General features: G+C 37.6%; 1 protein-coding gene across 3 annotated transcripts; it reads left to right on the top strand.

The window, feature by feature from the left end:
* The first annotated feature begins 8801 nt into the window (after positions 1-8801).
* LOC117407443 (RCC1 and BTB domain-containing protein 2-like) lies at positions 8802-27031 on the top strand. Of its 3 annotated transcripts, none has more exons than XM_059028642.1 (12): positions 8803-8972; positions 10061-10226; positions 11215-11365; positions 13093-13259; positions 14316-14474; positions 14806-14913; positions 15526-15668; positions 16708-16898; positions 17884-18010; positions 20955-21094; positions 23451-23581; positions 25578-27031. In XM_059028642.1, the coding sequence occupies exons 2-12, from the start codon at positions 10101-10103 to the stop codon at positions 25716-25718; spliced, it is 1584 nt and encodes a 527-aa protein (XP_058884625.1). In that variant the 5' UTR covers positions 8803-8972; positions 10061-10100; the 3' UTR covers positions 25719-27031. The 3 variants fall into 3 exon arrangements, with proteins under 3 accessions (XP_058884627.1, XP_058884625.1, XP_058884626.1); XM_059028643.1 differs by having other exon boundaries at positions 8803-9083; XM_059028644.1 differs by lacking the exon at positions 23451-23581 and having other exon boundaries at positions 8802-8972.
* Positions 27032-27713: the final 682 nt, after the last annotated feature.

Below are 27713 nucleotides of genomic sequence, written 5' to 3'. Positions count from 1 at the left end.
ACCAAGATAAGACAAGGCCAGACAGTCCCACTAAGTATTTGAGCCGATTTAATAAGATGGAGTGGTCTACGGTGTCAAAAGCAGCACTTAGATCAAGAAGCATTAGAACTGATGGAAAGCCCAAGTCAGAGCTCATCAATAGGTCATTTACAACTTAGACAAGGGCTGTCTCTGTACTATGTGCAGCTCGAAATCCAGACTGAAATTTCTCAGATACACCATTAAGAGTTAAAAAACTTTGTACTTGAAATGCAACAACCCTCTCTAAAACCTTGTCTAAGAATGGAAGATTGGAGATGGGCCTGTAGTTATTAATGGGTTTAGGATCCAAATTGTGTTTCTTGAGCATTGGCTTTACTATAGCTACCTTAATTGCTGAGGGAACAATACCAGAAGAAAGAGAACTATTTATAATTTTTAAAATGTGGGTAATAATAACTCCAAGTGTGTTTTTTTAATAATTTTGTGGGAATGGGGTCAAGAGAATATGCTGTAGTTCTCATGTGCGGAATCAGAGCTGCCAGCTCTTGAAGGGTAATCAAAGAAAAGACCTCCACAGTAGCCTTAGAGGCACTAATAGGTAATACTGTGTAACAAGCCTCCTCAATATAATATTTTTGTGGAATCTGATTTCTAATGTGTAGTATTTTATTTTAAAGTGATTTAAAAAGTCATTACAGCTAGGAATAAAACCAGTATCAAGGATGGAACTATTTGGAGAAGGATTAATTAATTTATCAATTGCAGCAAAAAGAATTCTAGGATTATTTTTATTAGTTTCAATTAAGTTAGAGTAATAAATTGATCTGGCCAATGCCAGAGACTTCCTATATTTAGCCAGGTGGTCCTTCCATATAGTGTAGTGAACATGCAGTTTTGTTACCCGCCATCTCCATTCTATTTCCGACCCTCATATTTCAGTTTGCGAATAGAATCATTAAAGCTTTTTTTAAAAAAAACACCATCCGAGTTTTGACTGGCGCTACAACATCTAAGATACCAGTCAATGAGGTGTTGTAGGTATTCACCATCTCATCTACAGATAAGCCCTCCGGGATTAATAACAAACTCAGTATATCAGAAAATGTAATATCCCGAGATAAGTGTACGTTCCATGGATTTTGTAGTTACTGGTATGCTGACCTCAAAAAGAATAGCAAGATGGTCAGAAATGGTGAGATCTATAGTTAATATGTCAGATTTGCACACACTCTTTATATATATATATATATATATATGCTCTGAGCACACTCTTAAACTCAGGGGAGACATTCAGGAGGACATAAAGATGTTTCGGACTCCTGTAAGTGGATCGTTCCTGCGCTGGGCTTGCAACATATCCAGATGACTTTTAACAATCAAGAAACTCACACAGACTCATTCGATTTTAAGTTTTAATGAATCAGAGTAGTATTAGTACCCCTTCGGTTTATTAAATGCTTATTTTATTTATTTATTTATTTCTTAGCCAACACCCTTATCCAGGGCGACTTACACTTGTTACAAGAATGTTATAAATGGATTGAGTAGTTACAGACTACGTCAAATCCCAGCTGACAGGCAATCTGGGAAATTCAGTGCCTTAACAGGTATAATAGCATTAATACTTCAATTTGTTTATGGTTATAACATGTTTTGCCCTTAAGCTATGCATGCATAAAGCTAAAAACGCCCACCGCTAAATCCTAGAACATCCAATATATATCACTCTCTCAGACTAAAACATAAGTCACATACCTTATAGCAATGCATCAATATAAAAGAGATATAGATTCAAAATAGTTCTTATTTTCCAAAATATATAAGGAAGTGTAGAATATAATGTAAGGACAGAAACTGTCTTCAAAGGCAAAGACTTCTAAATACAACACCAACAGCCATCAGCTCAGAGCATGGATCACATTAACTTGTAGTTAGCAAGTTGAGTGACACTTGACTAGGATTTTACCTCGGTTTTTGCTTCACTTTTTACGTCAGAAGTCATAATTAAATCTTAAACATTAATATGCTTTGACAGCTCATGTCCTTCAAGTGAATAACATTTTCAAAACACCCAGTAACTCCTTCTATAAGATTCATAAGTCATCATCCCCTAGTCCACCTCTCCTACATCTCCAAAATATGTAAGGTGATCTCTTGAACTGATGTTATTCTCTTTTGGTACCAGGGAGTTCCTGAACACAGCATGCATGTAAATACTGTGCAAGTCTATGAAGAATGCATAGAAAGATGTGTTTAATATATAACACCTACTTTGGTTTAATTATTCCAACCTGGGTTAAAAAATATATTTCCCTTTCAACATTAAAAACATCCTCTGCAGTGGTGGTTTGGTGGTGGTTGGCAGGGATGGGGTTAATTTCCTATCCCTGCCAAAATACATGTGAGAATGTGGCTGGAGCTAATTGAATAATTGATGATAATTAGGCTATAAAAAGAGAGAAAAGCCTTTGTTTGGTGGTGGGAGTTGGGGAGTGATCAGTTTGTCACTGTATTTTTTTGCTTGACAAAGTTCATTGAAGGCTATGCCCAGCCTGAACAGTTTTGTTTTTTGTTTAAACTTCTGTTTTGGCCCTTGAGCTGGTTATTTTGTTCTTGTTTATTGTGCAAGATTTGTTTTTGTTTGACCTTTTTATTTTTGCTCTGTAAGCAGTAGTGTTTTGTTCAACTTTTTTGGTTTTCCAGGTGCAAGGGTGTTTATTGATTTATTAACAATGTCCAGAGCCTTATGGCGAACACCTGTAAATAATAATGATGGAGTGATACAGTGGCCTGTATCACTCCATCACCAGAAATCACCAGAAGGTGTTTCTTATATGTAAAAAGTCACTCATTATAGAAACCTCAGATTTCAAACCCCCAAACATTGAAACTCACATCAGTTGCCAAAAAAGTTATTTCATTCAATTACCCATGTGCCTGGTACCGTTTTGTTTCAAGCAAAGACAAGGTTAACAAATGAATTACATTCTCTTTGGCAGATCCTACTATATACCTGACACAGACTGGTACTATTATGCTTTGACTGAATTTTTTACTTCAAGTTAATTTCTGCACTATATTCTCTTATTTTCAAACTGAACAGTTATTCTGTTCAAATAAAACATTTAGACTTACATTATGTTTGAATTATTCTAGAATACGTGTGTTTAGCTTAAAGTCTACTTTCAGAGCAAGCTTACTTCTCTAAGTTAGAGACTTGGCTGTGAAAATTTGAGTTAATTAAATGAGATTCTTGTTCCTGCTTTTCTTGGCACCAGTAGCTCAGACAAAGACAAGCTTAGCTCATTTCACAGGTGTTTTTTGGTCAGCGTGACCCCAACCTATTTCCCTTTTTACTCAGACTTAAAAAAGACACAATAAACTAGTCAGAAGGGTACTAGTCAGGGAGGCCACCAAGAGGCCTATGGCAACTCTAAAGGAGTTACAGTGTTCCACGGCTGAGCTGGGAGACACTGTGCATACAGCAACAATAGCCCGGGTGCTTCACAAAACTGGCCTTTATGGGAGAGTGGCAAAAAGAAAGCCATTGTTGAAAAAAACTCACATCAAATCTCGGCTAGAGTTTGCCAGAAGGCATGTGGGAGACTCTGAGACCAAGTGGAAGAAGATTCAATGGTCTGATGAGACCAAAATAGAGCTTTTTGGCCTCAACGCTAAGCGCTATGTTTGGCGCAAGCCTAACACCGCACATCATCCTGAGAACACCATCCCTACCGTGAAGCATGGTGGTGGCAGCATCATGCTATGGGGATGCTCTCTGCGTCAGGGCCTGGAAAGCCCATGAAGATAGAGGGCAAAATGGATGCAGCAAAGTACAGAGAAATCCTGGAGGGAAACCTGCTGAAGTCTGCAAGAGACCTGGGACTTGGGAGAAGATTCATCTTCCAGCAGGACAATGACCCCAAACATACAGCAAAAGTCACACTGGAGTGGCTTAAAAACAAAAAGGTCAATGTCCTGGAGTGGCCTAGTCAAAGCCCGGACCTCAATCCAATTGAGAATATATGGAAAAAGTTGAAAATTGCTGTTCACCAAAGGTCCCCATCCAACTTGACGGAGCTTGAGCAATTTTGCAAAGAAGAATGGACAAAAATTGCAGTGTCCAGATGTGCAAAGTTGGTAGAGACTTATCCAAATAGACTCATGGCTGTAATTATTTATTTCTTAGCAGACACCCTTATCCAGGGCGACTTACAATTGTTACAAGATATCACATTATTTTTACATACAATTACATTATTTTTTTTTTTTATTATTATTATTATTTTTTTTTTTTTTTACACATTATTTTTACATACAATTACCCATTTATACAGATGGGTTTTTACTGGAGCAATCTAGGTAAAGTACCTTGCTCAAGGGTACAGCAGCAGTGTCTCCCACCTGGGATTGAACCCACAACCCTCCGGTCAAGAGTCCAGAGCCCTATCCACACTGCTGCCCATCTACCAAATATTGACTCAAGGGGGTGGATACTTATGCAATCAATTATTTTCTGTTTTGTATTTGTAATTAATTTAGAACAATTTGTAGATTTTGTTTTTCACTTTGACATTAAGTCCAAGGGGGGGTGAATACTTTTGAGAGCCACTGTATATCAAAAAATATGACTCAGTTCAATGGAAAACACGGTTGTGGCTACTGCTTACATCCAGGAAGACAGATACTGAAAGGAAGAGGTACTGTAAGGGTTTAGTCATAACAAGTCACTGCAGATTGAGATGACCACTCCACTTTCAGCTTTGCTGAGCAAGCCCTTTCTACTGACAGTACTGTATGTGGCATTAAAGGCCCTAGTATATTGATGAATTTACCTTCCTTTAACTTTATTGCTGCTGTACCCCCTGATTACATGCAGTCTGTTGGTGTGGTCAGACAGCTAACTTCTTTGTGGTTAGACACACAAAATCATGAATCTCTTTGGTATATTGGGCATAGGATGACAGAGCTGGATAATCTTCTCAAAATCACACCTCCTTGCAGTATTTCAAGAACTCCAAGATCGCTGTCACAAAAAAAATACTGGAAAGCTAGTGAATTCAGGAATTGGCTTCTGTTTTATAGTCCAGTGGTCCTAAAAGGAAGTTTAGGATCAGCCTACTGCCAGCACTGGTTGCTTTTGGTGGAGCTAGTTCACCCTTTAACCACAAACAGCATTACGCCCACAGCTATTAAACACTGTGAGGAAGTTGCAGTTCATTTTGTGGTAAAGTTTGAACCGCTCTATGGTGATGAGAATGTGACAATGAATGTATACGAGAGCATTGCCTTTATTGTCAGTCAGTTGCATGCAGAAAAGCAGCCCATCTTGTGAAGCACTGTTTTTGAAACTGAATGGCATGTAAAATATAAACCGTGCAGAAAACATTGAGATCAATCTTGCCATTGGAAGCTTTCTGTTTTTACGTCAGGAAGAAGACCTACTTGCACTACAAGAGAAATTTTAGTAATTCCCAGTTTTTCCAAAAGAATGATTTTTTTAACCCAGTTTTGAATTACATTAACATATTGAATTACATACCGCTTTGTAGTTTTCCATACTTACTAACTCAACAAAAAACTGAGAACAATTAAAAATGTGACATTTTGAAATCCAACATTCCTTAAATTATTATTATTATTATTATTATTATTATTATTATTATTATTATTATTATTATGTATTTCTTAGCGGATGCCCTTGTCCAGGGTGACTTACAATTGTTACAAAATCACAGTACAAAGTATCACATTACAAAATATCACAGTGTAAAGTATCACATTTCAGAATGTCACATTACACATAAGAGCAGTTGTAAAGTACAATAAAATCAGTAGCAAAAGATCAAAATCAAATAAGAGCAAAAAATAGAGAATACAGTAAATAATTACATGTAAGAGTGGGTTCGATTGAGAGCAATTAACTTAAAACTATTTGCTTATATGAGTAAAGTCCATTATGAGCACGAGTAAGTACCATGAATGGATGAGAATGATTTCAAATAAGAACAATTACAAAAAATGTGAGTACGGATAGCTATAAGAGTAAAGTCATATACTAGATAGATGAAGTAGTTTTAATTAAGAGCAGTCGTAGAAAACGGCAAGGTATGGAGCAGTTCAGTGCAAGTACAAGCTGATGCAAGTACAATTGGGTGCCATATAGTCCAGTATAGTCAAAAGTTGTACGGTTTACAGATGCTGTCTGAACAGGTGTGTCATGAGGAGGCACAGGAAGATGGTCAGGGACTGATCAGTCCTGATATCTGTGGGTATCAGGACTGGACGGAGAGCGAAGGGAATTAGGGAGACAAGTAGTGGTAGATAGTAAACTTAATCCAAAACAGGTTTTTCAATATGTTAATGATAAAAGGAAACTAAAAGAGGAAGTATTAGTTTACGTGACAGCAGTGGTCATTTAGTGACTAAAGACTACCAAATCGCAGACGTACTTAATCAATACTTTGTACAAATATTTACAAAGGAGGATTTATGCAATATACCAAAGTTAACAGAATGTACACAAACATCATTACCAGAGTTTGTTATAAAAGACAACAAAATACAAAGTGAGCTAGCAGCACTTAAAATAAACAAATCCCCAGGGCCTGATGGAATCTGTCAACAAATCTATAAACAAAGGAGCCATCCCACTGGACTGAAAAATTGGCAATGTTGTTCCTAATTAAACTGTGGGAACTACAGACCTACAAGTTTAACATCAATCACATGTAAAACCATGGTAATATAGCAGCATGGATTCATAACTGGTTACAGGATAGAAAGCAAAGAGTTATAATTAGAGGACAGGCATCAAACTGGAGTAACGTAACAAGTGGGGTACCACAGGGATCAGTATTGGGACCATTACTATTCTTAATCTATATAAATGACTTGGAACAAGACATAATCAGTAAACTATGCAAATTTGCAGACAACACAAAACTGGGTGGGGTAGCCAACTCCCAATCACCAACTTTAATAATAGAATGTAATTTGGGCAAGATTCAAGCTTGGGCTGACACATGGCAGATGGCATTTAATGAGAATAAATGCAAAGTCTTGCACATAGGTCGCAAAAACATTAGAGGCAAGTACAGCATGAATTGTAATGAAATAAAGGAAGCTATGTACGAAAAGGACTTGGGGGTAGGAGTGGATGAATCTCTTAAGCCAACTAGACAAATAGAATGTTATATAGCCAAGACAGTTGAATTCAAATCTAGAGAAGTTATATTAAAATGATACAATGCACTGGTACGACCACACCTAGAATACTGTGTCCAGTTCTGGTCCCCATATCATAGAAAAGACATTGAGGCATTTGAGAGAGTACAGAAGAGAGCAACACCATTAATTCCAGGATTGAAAGGTATGTCATATGAAGATAGACTGAAAGAGCTGAAAGAAGGAGAGCCGACTTAAGAGGTATTTAACATTGTAAAAGGGTTTCACAAAGTAACTGCTGAGAATTATTTTTCACAGGTTACAGAGAGCAGAACCAGGGGCCACAGGTGGAAGCTGAAGAAGGGCATATTCAGAACTGAGGGAAGAAGGAACTTTTTCACTGAAAGGGTGGTGAACCATTGGAACAGGCTGCCAGACAGAGTTGTTGAAGCAGAGACTATCGGATCATTCAAGAATAGACTGGATGGTGTCATGAACAATACTGTATAACCTCCTCTGTGACCGTAATAAGACCTTTAGCTAGCCGCCTGGAGGAAGGGTGGTCTGTTTAGCCACAGATTCCCAGAGATTTCATTTTCCCTACTAACTTGGATAGGGTTTTTTGTTTTTCCTCTCCTGAGTGCAAATGGACCATGCTTGCATCAAAGTGAGTGAGCATAGGTGGACTGAATGGCCTTTTCTCGTTCTAGAATTACTTATAATCTTATGTTCTGTTCAGAAAATGTTGAATGTAAACATGATACACCCTATGATTTTGTTATTATTTTTTTCATATTTTTTTATCAATGATAACTAAATGTGAAATTCCCACTTACAGAACAGGAAAATTGAAGACCAATGGGTTCTCTCTGTTCTCACAATCCAAATCACCTCTTTTCTTATGATTATTCTGATTCAGAAGGGGATTCATGTCTGTATTTTGTTCACACCACTAATCATGTGTATAATCTGTGTGCAGTCAGCACTTATAGCAGCTATAATATGTTACATTTGGTTCTTCCCTCGGTCTGCTGGTTAAACATAGATTGAAAACTGATGTTGGCTATCAGCCTTGGAAAACCTACATTATCAACTTCAAAACGGAGTAGTGGTTAGGGCTCTGGACTCTTGACGTGAGGGTCGTGGGTTCAATCCCAGGTGGGGGATACTGATGCTGTACCCTTGAGCAACATACTTTACCTAGATTGCGCCAGTAAAAACCCAACTGTATAAATGGGGAATTGTGTGTAAAAAAATAATGTTTTTGTATGTAAAAAAAAAAAAGTGATATCTTGTAACAATTATGAGTCGCCCTGGATAAGGGCGTCTGCTAAGAAACAAATAATATTCATTAAAAAGCATACAGCGCCACCTAGTGTTGAATGTTTTTTTTTTATTTACCAACACTGAAATACAACCCAAACGACTCAGCTTCATGTAGCTTTTGTGAAATAGGGAAGCCTCCAACTACTATCACATCTATTCACATTCAAAAGCTTTAACATCTCAGCATGTTAATGCGATTGCATAGTTTAAGCTGCTTAACAATCTGTTCCTAAAAAAAGAATTCCAGACAAAATGATGTAATATGGATGGCCGATAGACACGATGGATCTGTGCGCTCAGTGGTTATTGGCCACGCCTGAGCAGTCAGGAAATATACTGTCACAGAAAATGAAAGCAAGAGAGAAACGTTGTTTTGTATCTGTGTTGAACGTCGTGTGTCTGTAAATATGCATGAATTTGGTATTCACTTTTTTTTTTTTTAGCCCCCATGATAAAAATAGAACGTTGGTGATAACCTGCATCTGAAACTCCTAATGGTAATTTTTGTTTCCTTTATGTTTTAGTGGTAGTATTATCTGATTGTTCAAACATTATTCTTGAAGCAGTTATGCCGTCCATACGTGAATGCAGGAGTATCAGCTGTCACTGTAAGTTTAGTGCGTGTTGTTAAAAGGTGTGTTGCTATTATGTAACTCATGTTTTTTTTTCTTTCTTTTAAGTAACGTAAACAGCTGAAATACCCGTGTTAGATTCACACCGGTGCCTTTTTTTTTTTTGAAGAATAAATGTATGTATGTATGTATGTATGTATGTATTGTTTAACCCCAATAACCAGTCGTGCATATTTGTATACTTCCGCGTAAGTGTTATTATAAAATCATGTTGAATATAATTTGCAGTAGTTATTTGATTTTCTTCCTCAAAGTTATCTTAATTTCGAGCAGCATGTCATATATCATGTTGTGTATTTAAAGGTTAAAACTGTATGCACTGTAACTAGAACTTAAATTATAATTGCAGTGGGTAAAATCCTCTGACAGCGACAAACAGTGTTGAAACTGTTACTCCTTTTTTAAACACATCTGTCACAACAGCTATACTTATATATTTGATCTAAACCGACCATTATAAGCATGAACGGTATTTACAATATGCGGTACGGATTAGTCGTATAAACCGTCTATGTATCCTCTCACAGCACTATGATGAGTTCACTTCCTGTGCAGTGGTAGATATTTACCCACCTGAACTGTGTGGTGACCTAATAACTGTGGAACAGGAAGCAGACTTACTTTAACCATATTTTGAAGCAAATGCAAAGGCAGATTTTCATAATAAAATAAAATATATTTAACTGTAAAAATAGTTCATTCCAGCAATGGTGGATAATATTACCAAATTGGTAGGTTATTCCATACAGACTGGGCACATTTTCTGGCCATTGTTTCTTTAGATTTTGCTGCGTGTTTTTATGAAAGGGTTTGTAATGGACATCATTGATCAGTATTCCCTTCTGATCAATTTCAATACATCAAAGCTGCCCTGAATACCAACATGGATCCTACATCGTATCCTCTGTATTATCTGCGTTTTCTTTAGTGATGTGTTGTTTGTGCATTCTTAGGTCTCAGGGCTCTGAGTGACTGTGCTACAGGCTCCTGATCATGCTGGATGTTGGAAAGTGGCCAGTGTTTGCTCTGCTTCCACCAGAGGAACTGAGGTTGATTCGGCAGGCATGTGTCTATGGCAGTGCTGGAAACGAAGCCTTCTATGTTACTGTAAACGATGAAGTGAGTTCATTAATATTAGGGGCTTGTTTTCTTTTGGCGTTCAGAGTAAAGTCATCCAGATCAAGTAGATCAGGCACCTCTATTTTTAGCCTAGCAATGCGAGAACAAGTTCACATACCATAGTGACAATTATGACATAATTGACAAAGCACATACAGTAATTATATACTATATTGGTGCTAGCCATTTTCAGCCCAGTAAATCTGGTCAAATGTGAATAACAAATAGGTCGTGTAATGAATTAATAAAAGCAAAGCCTAAACATGTGCTAATATTTTATTATGTATATTCAATGTTAGCAAATATGAAACATTTCCAACATACAGTGCTCACCCTTTATAACGCTATAGTGGAGAGCCATAGTTACAAGACCGTGCTATTTGTGTTCTGTCTTATAATGAGTATAAAAGGGCTACTGTAATGGCATTATGGAGCAAGTGGGAGCCACGATCCTACCGTGTTATAACTGATTCCGCACTATAACAAGGCGTGCTATAACGGGTTAGCACTGTATGTATAAATGAAACAGTTGTGGGGATGAACAGCCTAGGAACACCAGTCTAGAAATACAAAGAACAATCCAGAAATGTTTAGAAGCTTGAAGCAAAAATAATTAGTCAAATGTCTTAACTACTGGGTGCACTCTAGTCAAACCCCCATTATTGTGCAGTATTTTACTATACTAGGAACACTCATTCTGGGCATACCTAAGGGTGTTGACAAGTTAAGATTGAGCCCAAGTAAAGTGGACTGAGACAGCATTCTGATAATGAATTACTGAAGGACTATGAGCAGTTATTTTCTTCCATAATGATCCAGTAATAAGGGTAGCATAGTACTGTAGATTATCCATTTTTTAACTTTGAGAAAACCATATAAAAAAAAAAAGTCAAGTAGACAAACAGTTTTACTAATGCTCTAGCGTAAAAGCTTTGCCCGTTGTCAGGTTCATTGTTTTAAAAAGATTTGTTAAATGCATTTTTGGCAGGTTTTCGCTCTTGGCACCAACTGCAGTGGCTGTCTTGGCACAGGCGATATTCAGAACACTATCGAACCCAGGAGAATAGACGCATTGTGTGGAAAGAAGATTGTGTCCTTGAGTTATGGAACAGGACCTCATGTTGTTCTTGCTACTGCAGGTGAGAGGGACTGTTTGAATCCTTGCTAATGTAATACATTTTCAGAGGTACTAACTATAGAAGGTCAAATGCTTCTTTATTTCCATTTCCGGGAACTTGTTCATGCCTGGTGAGGGCTAGTGGGAGATGAGAAAGTGTAAGGTACATTCTCTGGGGCTATTTTATTATTTCCACAAGGGATATCGGATGTAAACTGTGCTAGTGTTGCTCTTGCTGTTTTGTGATGTGAGGTACTGCGTGGATCATGCAAACATTTACAACAGTGGAGGGAGGCAATTAAAAAGACAAACCAGGATATTTGCAGGAACATACCCATTCCATACCGTCACAACTCTAGAGCTGCAACAAAGGGTATGTTATGACCTTCGAAGGTTCAGAACACATTACCGACGGAAGGTTTGAAACTTGGATGCTACTAATTTGCATAATTTACTGGTAATATCTCCATAGCTACTTGTTTAGATTTGATTGAAAATCCTATTATTTTACAGGTAATCCATATAAATGGAATAAAACATTCACATGTAGTTTAAAAATATGTTATATAGAACAGTAATCATGTTTTTATAATTTCAATAAAATAAACGTTTATTTACACGTAATTGATGCTGCTTGTGATATATACAGTAAGCTTGCATTGCAGCAGCACCAACTGCAGCGGACTTAGGCAGAACAACGCTTTATTTAACAGTCCCGGTTCCAAGCAGGTTATCAGACACATTTTACTACTACTACTAAAAATATTAATAATAATATGACCTTACGCTTGTCAAGTGACCCCGGAGATTGGTTGTGCCTCCATGATACATCAACAGTCACCTGCACAGTTTGCATGCAACTTTTTTTTTTGGTCGTCTGGGCATTTAACAAAGACAGCTGACAGCTACCAAGTGAGAGCTGAAGACTAATGCAAACAATGTGTTAAACCCATTTTCTTATCTCATTATTACTTTTTACCCATTTGTTGACACTTAACACTATTACATCTAAAAGCCTACAAAAAATAGAAGGAACATAGTGACACAAGACAATGTTATTTTAGAGTTGTATGCTAGCTTTGTTTCTTATATTTTGCACTGCTGCATGCTTAATTAGGCAGTTGTACTCAAATCAGATGGGGATATTGGGGCCTTTCTAGCTGCTCTTCCCTGGTAAAATATAGTGCAGTAGTCTCTGGATAAGAGAACATCCCTCGGGAAGCAAGCGAAGTGTTCTCTCAGCAGAAGACAGAGTTGAGCACTGGACACAATATTCCAAGGCCAATCACAATATGAATCAATAAATACAAATGTATGTATTACTTCTCATGACGCACGTGCATCAACATATGAAAACAGTAATTATGAATACAAGAATGAATTTTAACACAGTGGTTATTAACACAGCGCCCCAACACACGTTAAATGCAGCAGCAGCTCTAGATTACTCTTGCGATGACAAGTCAGTTTTGAAAAGATTGAATAAACCATTTGAGTTTGATGATGGAGTTATCAGGTTACACAACAGAACTGTATCAGTTTTGAATCGGTTAGCAACAAATCAATATCTGTGCCAAAAAGGTGTTCTTTTAAGTGAAGTTCTTGTTCCTTTAGTATTTTCATCACAAGGGTGTTTCCTAAGCCGAAGTGTTCTCTTAGGAGGTGCTCCTATATGCATGAAAACTCTGTTTTCATGTCTATTTAAAGCACAGTCCATGTTTTTTGTTTTCTCTTTTTCCTACTCTACAGATGGAGAGGTATATGCCTGGGGTCACAATGGTTACAGTCAGTTGGGGAATGGCACTACAAACCAGGGGCTGATCCCTGCCCAGGTTTCCACCAATCTACTCAACAAAAAGGTCACGGAGGTGGCCTGTGGCTCCCATCACACTATAGCACTGACGTCTGATGGAGAGGTAAACATCACAATTCTGCTGCAAGGAAAGAAGATTCACCAACTGCCTTGCCCTTTCAAATGTAACATTTAGAATTTGATGGGTCCACATTCAGTTGTTTTTTTCTCCTCGTGGGAATTTTGAAGCCCCAGATCTTTTTTTTGACTGCTGACATTTTAAAAACGATCTTTTTGGAACGACAACACGCTGCTTATGTACAGAAGTGAAGCAGAATACAAAAAATGATTCTGGCAGTGCAGACCTGATGTGATATGCGTATGCCCTTGCCTTAGTAGTGAGACAACAGTGGGGAGTAAAATTAACTAAAGAGCAGGAGCCTACAGATGTGATCTACAGATCCCCTTGCTTTTGCTAGCGTTCTGTAAGTACCTTATTCCTTCGAATTTAAGACGCACTTTTTAAACCAATTTGTTCTTCTCAGAAGTGGCCTGCGTCTTAAATTCGAGTAGAGTGACGCGTGTATTAAAATTGCCAACAAAAGACGTGACTGCCCGAGTACACAAACAGGAACGTGACTGACTGCCCGAGAAAAGACGAACAAAGACGTCACTGCCCGATCTTGAATCATCCATGACATGCAGGCAGCCATCTTCAAAGAATTTTAGTGTTTTGTTATGAGGCTTCATTCTACCAAACAGTACAAGCTTTGACCGATCGAAAATGCTGATCAGACCCTCATATTTTCTGACATGCCAAGAAATACCACAGTTCATAAAAAGGGAGAAAACCAGGTAGAAGTAATCATGACTGGAAAGCAGCACATAACTGTGTGACAGACAGCCGCAAACTGCCTCCACACGTTGTTTTCTTATATGCGTAATTGAGGTTGTATGTTTGTAAATGCAGCTTTATTTGATGTTCTCTTTTTCTCCTCAAATTGAGGGTGAGAAATTTGGGCTGCATCTTAAATTCAAAGGAATACGGTAACGTGTAGCCTTTTTGGGTTGAATATGCAACCCTTGTAAATTGCGGTAGTGTAGATAAAAAAAAAAAAAAGTGAAACCAAATAAAACTGAACTGAAAACACATGACTGTATATCTTCCCTTTTTTCTCAGGTTTATGCTTGGGGTTACAACAACTCTGGTCAGGTTGGCTCAGGATCTACAGCAAACCAGCCAACCCCAAGACGAGTGAGCAGCTGTTTACAGAACAAGATAGTAGTGAATATTGCCTGTGGACAGCTCTGTTCCATGGCTGTGCTGGACAATGGAGAAGTGCGTACCCTTTGTCCTCTTGGGGAGACAATGTTGTGGCAGTCTTAACAAACACACAGCTACAAATTAAACAAAACAAATACATTGGAATTCCTTTATTCCAACCGCAAGTAGAAGCTGGTTCTAATTGAGGGGGATCTTCTGATTGCAACATGGATGGAGTTTATCCTAAATGACTTTCTGGTCCTGTAGTTCTAAAACATGCATTTATTTTTATAATTTTCTTTTCAAACCCAATTACAACAGGAACATTTTCTGAAGAAAGTGCTAAGTTTGCCCTCATTTTATATACATAACAAATCATGTCTATTACTGTTCCTTGTATTTCTAGGCTTATGGCTGGGGTTACAACTGCAATGGTCAGTTAGGGGTGGGCAACAATGGGAACCAGCAAACCCCCTGTAGAATAGCAGCGTTGCAGGGGATCAACATAGTCCAGGTAAGGTGCTTTAGAGATATTCTTTAGTTTCCGAAGGTACAGAACTGTTTCATAGTGACCTATGTATTCATTGGCTCTGTAAATTGATTCTTCTAAAATGGATGGGATAATAAAGGCCCTAGATGTTGAGCATGTGTTGTAAGATGCTGTGGATATGCAGTTGTTCTGTTACTAGGTACTGTTTGCATACCTGTTGCAGAAAACTTTAGTTTTTTACTCAGTTGAACCTTGACCTATGATAAACAGGTACTGGAGTTTAGTGTCTTAAAGAAATGCATTGTTTTACCTTTGCTGTAGCCCGAGTTATATGTATTGCAGCAATATATGTGTCCAGATATTTTTTCTTGGTTCATAAATGAGCAGTGGAAACAGCATTGTTTTAGGTTGCATGATCTGGATACACTAAGAAATTCATTAGACAAGTCCTTTTTTTCATGAAAGAAACATGAATATTCCTAATCATCTTTACCAGGAATGTATCCTTAAAAGGAATGTTACCAACATGTTAACCGAAAACTTTACATAGGAAGCTTGAGAACTATCTCCATTTAGTGTTTGTTGATGGTCTGATCGATTGCTTCCTGAAGCTGACAATTGTTTCTTAATTTGCAGATTGCCTGTGGCTATGCACACACGTTAGCACTGACTGACGAGGGATTAGTCTATGCCTGGGGTGCTAGTTCTTATGGTCAACTGGGTACCGGCAACAAGAGTAATCAGTCCTGCCCAGTGCTTTTAAATTTGGACAAAGAAAGGTAAAACAGCCACTTAGTAAGCATTTAGTCATTGTTTCTTTTCAATTGGAAATGTTTTTTTACAATGTGTTGAAGAGCCCCATGTGGTTTAAAAATGGTTCTTATACATTTAAAAAGGTTGGCAGTGTCAATTGTTTCCTAAAATGTAACACAAGGCACCACACCTTTTTAATTGAATTTTGTATTTTTCTATTGAACCAGCTTTGTCTTTTGACCAGCAGATTTCCATGTTTAAAAGGTTTTCTTCATTTGAAGGCGGTCCCCTTTTTTTTCTCCAAACATACAATGGTCCATTTTTGGGGGAAAGCTATATTTAATCTCATTGGACCAGAGAATTTAGTTGAAGAATGCTTCAGATCCGTGTTCATATTTCTTGGCAGTTTTTTTATTTTTTAATGATTTTTTTAAAGTTGTTTGCAGCAAGGTCTATGTGCATACAACTCCTCTGTGTTCAGGTGCCTTTGTTCAGTTCTTTTGTGCACCATTATGCCTGATGCTTCTAAATCTTTACGTCTTTGGCTGTTAATCCTGGATTTTTTTGTTGTTGCTCGAACGATTCTCCTACCTGCTGTACCAGTAATTTTATTTGGACACCCACTTCTTTCTTTCAAGCGTTTCAGTTGAATTTGCTCTGTGGTACTTCTTGATTATTGCTCTGATTGTTGATTTTGGTATTCCATCATTTGCTGTGTATTCAATCAATTAATATATTTTTTAGTTAGTTCTAGTAAATGTAATGTAAAGGTGCCAGTACAATCGCCATGAACAAACATTTGAATTTTTTAATTTTTTTTTAATAAAGATTGTTTGTAAACTACCAGAAATTGTGTATTTTGGCCTTTGTCATATTCATTGGTGGTTAATGTTCACTACATGCATGTATTTAACATGTTTTCTTAAATGATCTTATATTAGGTGTAGGATGCCAATACAGGCTGTGACTGTATAATATGTTAAGGACCAAGCAGCGTTCAGTTTTGCCCCCAGCCTTCTGGTTCTCCTCTTATAGCTGACTGTATCCGTCTTCATCTCCCCACAGGGTGATTGAGATTGCTGCCTGCCACTCCACACACACGTCAGCAGCCAAGATGCAGAGTGGTCAGGTATTGATGTGGGGTCAGTGCCGGGGGCAAGCCATCGTCAGCCCACACTTCACTCACTTCACCTGCACGGACGATGTCTTCGCCTGCTTTGCCACACCTGCAGTCATGTGGAAGCTCCTCACTGTGGGTGAGGCTTACCTTTTAACTGTCACCGATGAATTGCCATGTTTTTTATATGGCTGAGATACTTGTTACTGTTGTGGTTTTCAGGAAACACATTGAAAATAAATAAAAATAAGCACCAAAAAATACAATTAATAAAACCTGAAAAACAAAAGCTCTATGTATATAGTACGATTATTATTATTATTTATTTCTTAGCAGATACCCTTATCCAGGGCGACTTACAATTGTTACAAGATATCACATTATACATTATTCAGATATCACATTATTTATTTTTACATACAATTACCCATTTATACAGTTGGGTTTTTACTGGAGCAATCTAGGTAAAGTACCTTGCTCAAGGGTACAGCAGCAGTGTCCCCCACTGGGGATTGAACCCACAACCCTCTGGTCAAGAGTCCAGAGCCCTAACCACTACTCCACACTGCTGCCCTATGCAATATTACCTAATACAGTTAAATAAAACAAACTCTGATGAAACAAATGTCACAATGCTACAAATTTTCTACATGGCAAAATTAGCATTCTTAATTCACTTAACATGAATTTCCTGTTATTTTGGAGATTTCAGCATTCCTGTGAACACTTTCTCAACCATTCTTACGAAATAGTATAAAATAATACAGGTCTATGAACAGCAAACTGTGGATGCAAGTTGTCAGCGTTTCCGATTTTGCTCAATGCCCTGATGTTGCGGACGCCTTGCTTTTATGGTTTTAAAATGTCCGTGATCAGAATGTGTCTGTATCTGGGACCACTGTAAAACACAAAGCTGAGAAATTTGCACAGCAGCTGCGACATGCAGATTTCAAATGTAGTTCAGGGTAGCTTGAACGGTTTAAAAGTACAGTACTGCACATGCAATATACTGTAACTTACTGATGCCTTTGCAACTTTTATTTTTATTAAATTTAGAATTGTATACTTTTTTAAAAAGTTCACTTCTCAATAACAACTGACAATGTGTTTGTCCTGTATTCCAGAGCGAGATGATTACCTAACAGTCGCCCAGTCCCTGAAGAAAGAGTTTGATAGCCCTGAAACCTCGGACCTCAAATTCTTGGTGGATGGGAAATATATTCACGTGCACAAGGCCCTTCTCAAAATCAGGTACTGCGCTGTAATTAAGTGCTGCATGTAAATGGGTATTGAAAGGTTCAAGTCATAGCTGATTGTGTACTTATTTACATTCGTGGCAGTGGATTCACATTTTACTGACACATGGGTACTTGTTTAATTAGATTTAAAAGTATTTAAACTCACACAGCATATTTTGTGCTGTAGTTTGACCTCCCCATCCATATATCGTTTGTTTTAACCATGCTGGTGTCTAGTTACTAATTTAAAAAAAAATGAAAAGAACGCTACAGGCCAAGAAAACCCGTCTGCAGAAATGTGTTAGATCAGCAGCCAAGAAAATATTTATTGTTTAAAAGGGTTTTAGTGCTCATAATTCTAATACGTTGAAGTTGCCTGCTGTTTGCTCTGGCTGCCGCTCCTGGGAATTTCTGGCTGGTAGAGGAAGGAAGGAAGGGGCCGTTGGGATGCTGCTTCCTCTTCTGCCTTATCTTTTGTCTATTGAGTACAGAGACGTCAGGACCTAGGGTGGTTCAGACTGGGGATACTTTCATAACACGACTTCTGCAGTGATAAAGAAAAGAATGTGAAGACAGATGGAACAGTTTAACCTTTTGTGGTCCTATGTCGGACCTGGTCTGACATCGCAATTTTCCCTTTCCGGGTCCAATGTCGGACCCTGTCCAACATCATCAAAAAGACGCAAAAAACTGGTCTCTAGTCGTTTTTTCCGGAAAAAGCCGAGAAAACCATTCAATGGCCAAGTGAGACCGATAGGAGCTGAAAAAAAAAGGGCGTATCTCATGAATACTGATAGCCCCGACACCACATAGACAACACAGACATAAACAAACAAGATAGCTGCTTCTGCATCCAGCGCTCAAAGAACATCACAGACATTTGCTGAGCTTTTTTTAGATGTTATAGTAATAAAATAACGACTTGGATCGCATTATTGAGGAGTTTGGTGATAAAACGAGTGATCAAGAGCTGATTTATCGGTATGTACTATTATTAAGAGGTATTTGAAAAATATAGTGAACAAGGGGTGTCCTGTTGATATGCAGTGCCTTTTAAACCTGTTTTACTGTGAAAAAAAATACTTTTAAATAGCGCATGTGAAAATAAATTGGACCTGACGCGCTGAATAAATGGACCGCTAAGGGTTAACTGTAAAAAATGATGCAAACTTATGTTAAGACGAGGATGTGTGTGTTATTTCTTTATAATGCACAGTGAACAATTTTGGTGTTTTACAGTCTTCACGGTGGTGGTGGTGTGAGACCCATGTATAATAAGGTTGATGATAAAACTGCTAACTGTTTTTAACAAAAAAAACACTACCAGTAGTACATGGACACAACAAAACACCATCGACAAATAATTTTTATCTGCAGAAGACAGGGAGAAGTTTGTGGAAGAGCAGAATAACACAAGTATTCACAATAAGTGGCACATTTAGTAAGAAACTTCCTCAGCCACGTGCCCTCCATGGGATGTTTGGTAGTTTTGATGGCCCTCAGAAAGCAGAGGCTCTCGATGTTATTCTCAACGCTACTTCTTCAATTATTGAAAACTGCTATTCATTTCTGCCTGTTATGTCACCATGTGTTATAACAAATAATATGTACATATTATTATTATTATTATTATTATTATTATTATTATTATTATTTATTTCTTAGCAGACGCCCTTATCCAGGGTGACTTACAATCGCTTATATGTTAAATACATATAAGCTGCACATATAAGGCTGTCATTCTCTCAGGTTTCTTGTGACATTGATAAATCACTCAAGCTAACACTCTCATGATTTATATGTGACCAGAAAGCCTCAATCGAATTACAGCCTTATTACGCACAGTGGGGTGTACATGATTCCTTATCTAATATATAGTTGACCCTGATATCAGTATCATACAGTCATCTGAAATTTATTCGTATTGAGTAGTTTGTATCAGAAGGAAGTGACGCCGCATTCGAGTGAGGTAGCCTCCAATACAAACTGTTAAAAACCTTCAGAAACTACAAACTGACTGAAAAAGATTTATATCATGGTCAACTGAGGACAGAGAAAAACTCCACAAGGAATCATTTTACACAAAACTGTTCCTTGTCCGTAAGTAAAATGTCGAGGAGCGATGTTTTGTTTTTTCTTTAGATGATGATGCACCTGCATAATCCCTGTGTCTTTTTCCATGCACCACAAACTGATCTATCTTATGTACTGAACAAGTGTACGATGCGTCGGCAACAGAACTGTCACTGATTTGTAAAACACAAACTTGCCTGTGATTGGTCTTTGCTTTATTAAGTGTGGTTTTCCAGAATAAATAAGCACCAGTATCATACTTAAAATAAAAACAACAAAACATTTGTGACTTTGTAGAATTTACATTTGAAATGTTTTATTATTACTATAATGACTATTATTGGAACGCCCACGGTGCCCCCCTAGAAGCAACATTTTTACACCTTCACTCGATCAGGCTTAAAATGTAAATTGTGTGTTTCTTGCCTTGAACAACCCTGAGCACAAGCTTGGTGTGAATTGGAGGGGGGTAGGGTGCTACCTGTTGGGTGATTGGTCAGGGAATGACTTCTTATGCAATATTCTATATGTACTACACAAGTTCATGATGGCATTTAATTTAATTCAGTGTATTTCAATCAGCAAATATGCGAGTTCCAAGGAAATTGCTGATGAAGGCAGTCACGGAAACGTTTGTCTACTTGACCTAGGGTTGATCAGCCTATGCCTCCAGCACTAGGGTTGATTTGATAATACCTCTACAGCCAGGATATAAACTGGGAAATCATCAGCCACCTCTTAGTGGTTATCCCAAGAACAAGACTTTCACAATAACCTGCTAAAGAATGTACTCTGAATCATAAAATACATGTCACATCTTGAATATAATTGTAGCCCCTTCTTTTGAACGATCGTGGTTTTAAAACAAGTTTGTTTGTTTTAAGGTGTGAGCACTTCCGAACTCTACTGAACGAGAACGAGGAAGAATCTATAGAGATCCAGCAGTTCACCTACTTGGTTTACAGAGCCTTCCTGGAGTACCTGTACACAGACAGCGTCAGCCTCGCTCCTGAAGATGCAATAGGTAAAATAACTAAATATTACTTGTGTGTATTTCCTTGTAGGAAGTCCTGACCTTGTATCCCGCATCTGATATGCTAAATATATTATTTAACATAGGGATGTATAGGGATATTATATAAGTTGTTCCTCCATTCTGTTTTACTAAGCATCCACCTAAGTGGAGTTTGTAGGGGGCACAGACTACTGCTAATACAGTAATCTGTCGCGTATCCGACTGCGGTAGGACCAGAGTAAGGGCAGATATGTAAAAAGCTGGATAAATGAATCCTGTTTTAAATACCACTAGACACAGCTGTAACATTTACTATATTCACACAATTATTGTTTTGAGATTCAGCTTTTATTACGGAGCTCCCCTAAATACCTTGTTTAGAAAGATACAGGGTATTAATGCTTGTGACAGAGTAGCCGTCTGTCGTATGGGTGCATGCATTCGCTGCTGAGTGATTGGCAGGATTTATTTACATATCAACACACTGAACAGCTCATGTGACACTACCAGCAATGGCAGCGCACGGAGCACATACAACACAGTGTACGAAAACTTTGGTTGAATCTACAATCTCTGTACTAATGTTCAATAATAAACAAACATTGCTGAAGAGATTGATCATGGCGGATAAACAGTTAGGGAGGATATGTGCGGGGCAGATACATAACGGATTACTGTATCTCATACCATTCTGTGACCCATTTTTGCAAAGTTGCCCCCAGCCACAGTGTCGGTCTCATATCTCAAAAACATTTGTGGTAGTGACTTTACATATTCAGGGCTACATCAACCCTGTCATGTTGTTTGGTACACAGCTCTATTTGATTTTCTTACTTAAGTTCCATTGCCTGTGTTTTCCATTAAAAATGAACCCTTTTACTGCTGTAACCTCTGGTCATATCATACAGACCAAGTGCTTTGACATAGACTCTTTATAGTTGGTACTTTGGTTCTCTCAGTATAGCTCCATTACAGGTGGTGTCCTATTGTGGCGGAGTGTCCCGCCCCTATTTATTATTATTTGTGTTATTTTTTGCGGCGCGGATAAAAGCGCTGCGTCTTTTATTATTATATTTAAAAACCCTGTGAGGATGCATGGCTGATCAGCTACTGATTATTTAAGTAGCTGACAGTCATGCATCCTTACCAAACGCGTGCAGACTCTGGCCGAGGGGTAATAAGATAATTAACAACTAGTTAATCCCTCGGCCAGAGTATATAAACCTGCAGCTCTCTGCACTCGGGGTTGAGTGTAGAGAGGAGAGTACGGGAGAGCGGAGAGAGAGCGCGTGAGAACATATAAAATTAACAATTGCTATATTTAAAAAAAATACTTGTTTCTATTGGTTTGGCCATCGCGCCTTTTTATTTTGTGTTTTGTTTAAATCTTTTGTTTCTGTTTATTTACTTAATAAATCCACGCTGAGTGCAGTAGCATTCAGCTTCACCCGCCCATCCACTGTTTTGGTTTGAGTTACTTCCTGGTCCGTGACGTCATCAACCTCACCACTGCGAGCCAGACTGGCACACCTATGAACACTGTTTGTTTACCCCTGACCATATTAATGATAAAGACCACTTGATTTCAGACAGGCTCTTTACATTACAGGTGGAGTAGAAAATAACGTTTTCACTACTAACATTTTTTTTTTTTTTTTAACTGGAGATATCAGTGATACAAATATTTTGTATATTTACAAACCTTTGATAGTACTTACCCTTAGATTATGCTACTGGGGATGCTTTGTTTTCTGTTCACAAAAACTCCCATTTCTAGTTATTCTGAAATCTTAATATTTAAATACAACTTTATAAACTAGTATAGTGCAATATTATCTTTTGAGCCCATATAGTGGCCCCTCTTTATTAATTGTTCAGTATAACAAAAAATATATATTTGAAAGGAAGTCCACCTTTTATTCCAGATTATGGGGATATAGTGGAGGCACACGTACAGTTTTTAAAAATTATTAATTTGTGATGAAGCAATTCTCTATTTCAGTTTGTCTATCCCTATAATGAATATGGAAGATACATTCTGGAAATGATTTTCAAATGTATGTATTACTTACTGAACATGTAGTGGTACCTATACAAATTCACCATCTAACAAAGACTTTAGAACAGGACCATTTTGGTTGTGTTCTTTAAAAAAAAAAAAAAATTCTGGTATATTAGTTTCAATCTGTATTCATTTTAAACAAAATGTTTGCAGTGTCCCCACGTGGTTTACCTGGTAAAAGAACACTGGGTCGTGGGATTGGAGGTTGCCCAATGAACCAGTTCTCCTGAGCTGTGTGGGGAGTTGCTTCGATAAAATCAGGGGTAAAATAATTGGGCACTCTAAAAGGTGGTGTTGTTGCAGGGCTCCTGGACTTGGCCAGTTTTTACAGAGAAACCCGGCTGAAGAGGCTCTGCCAGGAAAACATCAAAAGGGGAATCTCGGAGCAGAATGCCATCACGCTGCTGTCAGCAGCAGTCAAGTACGAAGCTCGGGTAGGGTGATCCATTCAGGCTGCACTTAATCCCTGTTGATGTTTGCAAAACTGAGAGATTAGTTGTACCCAGCCATTATGACACTGGTACAATAGAGACCCACGTCGCCACCAACACTGAAGGAGCAGACAAAAAGAAAAAGGTCTGTGTCCTTACACTTGTCAAAGGGCATAAGGATCCACAGAAACTAGGGGTATTATTTCAAGTGTACTGCAGATTTTTTCAATTTCATTCTGTAATAGGATTTTGTATGTGTTTGCAACTTGGTTCCATAGTTTATTTAGCCTTCTGTGCGCGCAACACCCAAATTATTATTATTATTATTAATTTCTTAGCCGACGCCCTTATCCAGGGCGACTTATAAGATATCACATTATTTTTACATACAATTACCCATTTATACAGTTGGGTTTTTACTGGAGCAATCTAGGTAAAGTACCTTACTCAAGGGTACAACAGGAGTGTCCCCCACCTGGGACTGAACCCACGACCCTCTGGTCAAGAGTCCAGAGCCCTAACCACTACTCCACCCAAATGATGATGTAGCAACAGGGACACAAGCTAGAAAAATGATCGTCATTTAAGGGGCCAGAATGTAGCAGTAGAAGAGGATTGTGTTTTATTAAGTTGATATCAGTTTCCAGAAAATGCCTGTAGCTTATTTTTTTACAATTCACTTTTGAGGATACAACTTTCACAAGTACACTAACTATTTTAAACCCTATAGGGAACTAATTCTCCATCCAAACGTCACAGGGTGCTGCTTCACAGCTAGACAATATATTTCTGGTTGAAACAACCTATTTTGTTTTAGGCCTATATATCTGTATGTAATCAAATCAGGCATACAAAAATATGTGTTTATATAACTTGTATTAACAGATCTCTTATGTATAGACCTGCGTACTTACAAAATGCCAGTAATATTAAAATAAACACTATTTAAACCAGCTATGTGCCCCTATATAAGCAATGGCAAATATTCTAATGTACTATACTGTACAAATATGAGTTTAATTTGAATCTAGTCAAAACACTTGGAATTTGACAACTAAAGTTATTAGAAAACACCCATTATGGTTCATAACCTCATAAAAATGTAGGGTGATGGTAGGCCTAATCAAAAACTCAGAATAGTTAGACAGAACATGTCAGTAAACTGAATTGTATGAAATATAGTATGACTGGCTTAAAGAGTAAGTAGCGGGGTTACTAAAATTATAGCATTACACGTACCCACGTTTAAGTAACGTACCTGTAGTTTTTCTTTTCTTTAACCTACCGACAACTTTTTACACCTATAACTTTAAAGTCTGTTTCAAGTGGGCGTCAAGGACAGATCAACAATCCCAGTGCACTAGAGCAGCCATTTTGAAAAGAGCTTTGAAACAGACTTTACAGTTAAGTGTAAAAAGTTGTCAGGATGTTAATGAAAAGAACAATTACAGGTACATTATTAAAAAAGTTGTACCAACACGTGGGGACAGATAATGTTGTATTTTTCAGAACCCCGCTACTTCAGATTTACTAAGCTTTTTTCTGCAGTGTAATTATCCAGGATAATGAAGGAAGTTACAGCAAACATCATTTTGTTTTTGTTTGTGAAATATGTAGTCCCTGGATTTTTTTTTTTTATATTTAACAAGTTCTTAGAATTTTGATTTGAATGTTTCTACTGAGAATGAGCTTAATGTTTCTTTCAAAACACACTTGATAATAAAGTTACTTGAGATTCCTACTGTATCTGATTGTTCTGAGCTGCAAGGAAATACAGCCTGGAGTGTTCAAGTTGTCTCCTCCGGTCTTCATCAACTGTATTTCCTGTTGCATGAAGCTCTGATAGTCTAGATATCGTCCCAGTACTTTGTGTTTTGTGAGAAGTGTCTGTGACTGTGGATTTTATTATACCTACATGATATATGCAGTGTTTAGGTACTTGTGTGTAATAACCTGTATCAAGAAAGGAACCATGTTCAACAGAATTCTTCATTTCTAGGACTTAGAAGAGTTTTGCTTCAAGTTCTGTGTCAATCACATGACAGCAGTGACTCAGACACAGGCCTTTTCAGAAATGGACCATGACCTGCTGAAGAATTTCATCAGCAAAGCAAGCCGATACGGAGCTTTCAAAAACTGAACCCGCCAGCTCTGGCCACGAGGCAACATCGAGCACCGGTAGCTGGGTTTGGTGAGCAAACATGCTGTATGTATAGTTTTGAATGGATTTTTTTTTTCCCCCCCCGGTTGCGTCACGGACATGATTGAAGTGAAGGGACTTGATGGAAGTCACTACTGAGATTCTACTCTTTAGTTTATGTATCTCCTATTTTAATAAATGATTAGTGTCACTTTGTTAGTCTCTGAAGGGCTGTATTAAACTTCAACAAATGGTACTAGAGTTGTGCTTTTCCAGGAGAATATGTAAATATATAAATAGCAAGCAACCAACCTGCACTGGAGGTTTAGTCTAAAAACTTGCCAGCCACAAATAATGGGGCCTGACGTAGATAAGCAAACACATTTGACTGACCCTACTAAAAACTGAGTGAGTGTGTTTTGTTTGTTTTTTTCTAAACTATGCTTATTTGAAATTTCTATACTGACAAAATGGGACCCAAAATTAGATATTCAACTGAATTAAGAGTAATTTACTAATATTGATTATCACATACTTGTTTGCTGCCGTTGTCAAAGGTATGTGTAAATATTTAAGTGTTACAAGTAAGTTGGTAACTGTGAAAAACAAAGAATCTGTATTGTTTTCAGAGAATCAAAACTAAGATAGTAAATGATCTGGGTCAACAGATTTTAAATGGACAACAGCATGGGAGCTTAGCAATCAATGGTTAACAACAGATAGGATAGAAAACCTTTTTTCTAAACTGTTTTTGTACAAATTTAATTTTTTTAAAACTTTTATTAAAGCATCATTACTTACATTTTTTCCCCCCAGCATTTAATAACTAATAATCCTATTCTATAGCAGGGGTTCTCCAGATTGCCATGTAGAGTTTTTGTTTTAAACTGTGGTAGTTGTTATTCTTAAAAGTTAAATGTAAACATTGTTTATTAAAAGGTGTCAAGTTAAAACAACAATCTGTAGTCGCACTGGTAGAGCAATGTTTTAAAAACACACTGATTAAAATAAAGTTGGTTAATTATGTCACTAAAAGGGAAAAGGGAACTGACCCCTCAGTAAAATGCTATTGGGATTGATTAAGAGAAGAATCACAGATTACTAAAAAATCTATCTAAAAACAAACAGATGCTTGTTTCCCACAATGTATCATGTACCGCTCCTTCACTGCTGAATCTGTTGCTTGTGTGGTTTTTTGTCACAGTATATAGAAATGTTACCATGCCAACAGATCCTGCTGACATTGTGTTGTGCACTGTGAGACCATTTTTACGTCTTCTAGCAAGATGGAAAATAAACTGAGCTCTCAGAAATCGCACTGTAAATGTTTGGTTTTTTTGTGACTTATTTTCTCATATTTTACCCAACCCATGGTCAATGAAATCGGAACTATTTTCTCACAATATCCAATTAGGTGGTCACAGTGGTATATGAGTTATAACACACCACAACTGAAGCCCTGAAAGCAAAAACATGTTGAGTATGTCATGGTCTTGATTTTGAAAGGATTTGTACCTGATAAAGACATAAGAAATGAACACCTGGAAATCTGTTCTACTCGGCCTAATGAAATCTCATTAGAGAATGAGCAATAAAGAGACTGATTTGAGTGGATACGTACAACATCTTCCATGTATGTCACATTGTTTTTAAAAGGACTTCAATTACTTGTTGTATATGATGATAGCATTAATCAAAAACATGACCCACACATTTGTGGCTGCTCTTTTATTTGAACTAAAATAAAGACTTTTACATGTGCAGTCTTTAAGCCAATTGCCACAACATTATACAAATAATAATTCAAATGAAGTTACAAGTATTTTCCAAACATAAATCTACAAAATCATTACAGCAAAGGAATTCTTGGATGGCTTAATACAAAGCAGTACTCCGTTTCTGCCTGGAGTTATAATTATGTTGTCTATGTACACAATATATATTATAAAAATGAAAGGAAGACATATCTTCTTTTGGCCCACGACTAGTTTGAAA

The sequence above is a fragment of the Acipenser ruthenus genome, chromosome 8 (genome assembly GCF_902713425.1).
Source record: "Acipenser ruthenus chromosome 8, fAciRut3.2 maternal haplotype, whole genome shotgun sequence".
Taxonomy (NCBI): Eukaryota; Metazoa; Chordata; class Actinopteri; order Acipenseriformes; family Acipenseridae; genus Acipenser; species Acipenser ruthenus.
The sequence above is the reverse complement of the archived record's forward strand: the minus strand, read 5'-3'. Positions and strand labels throughout refer to the sequence as shown.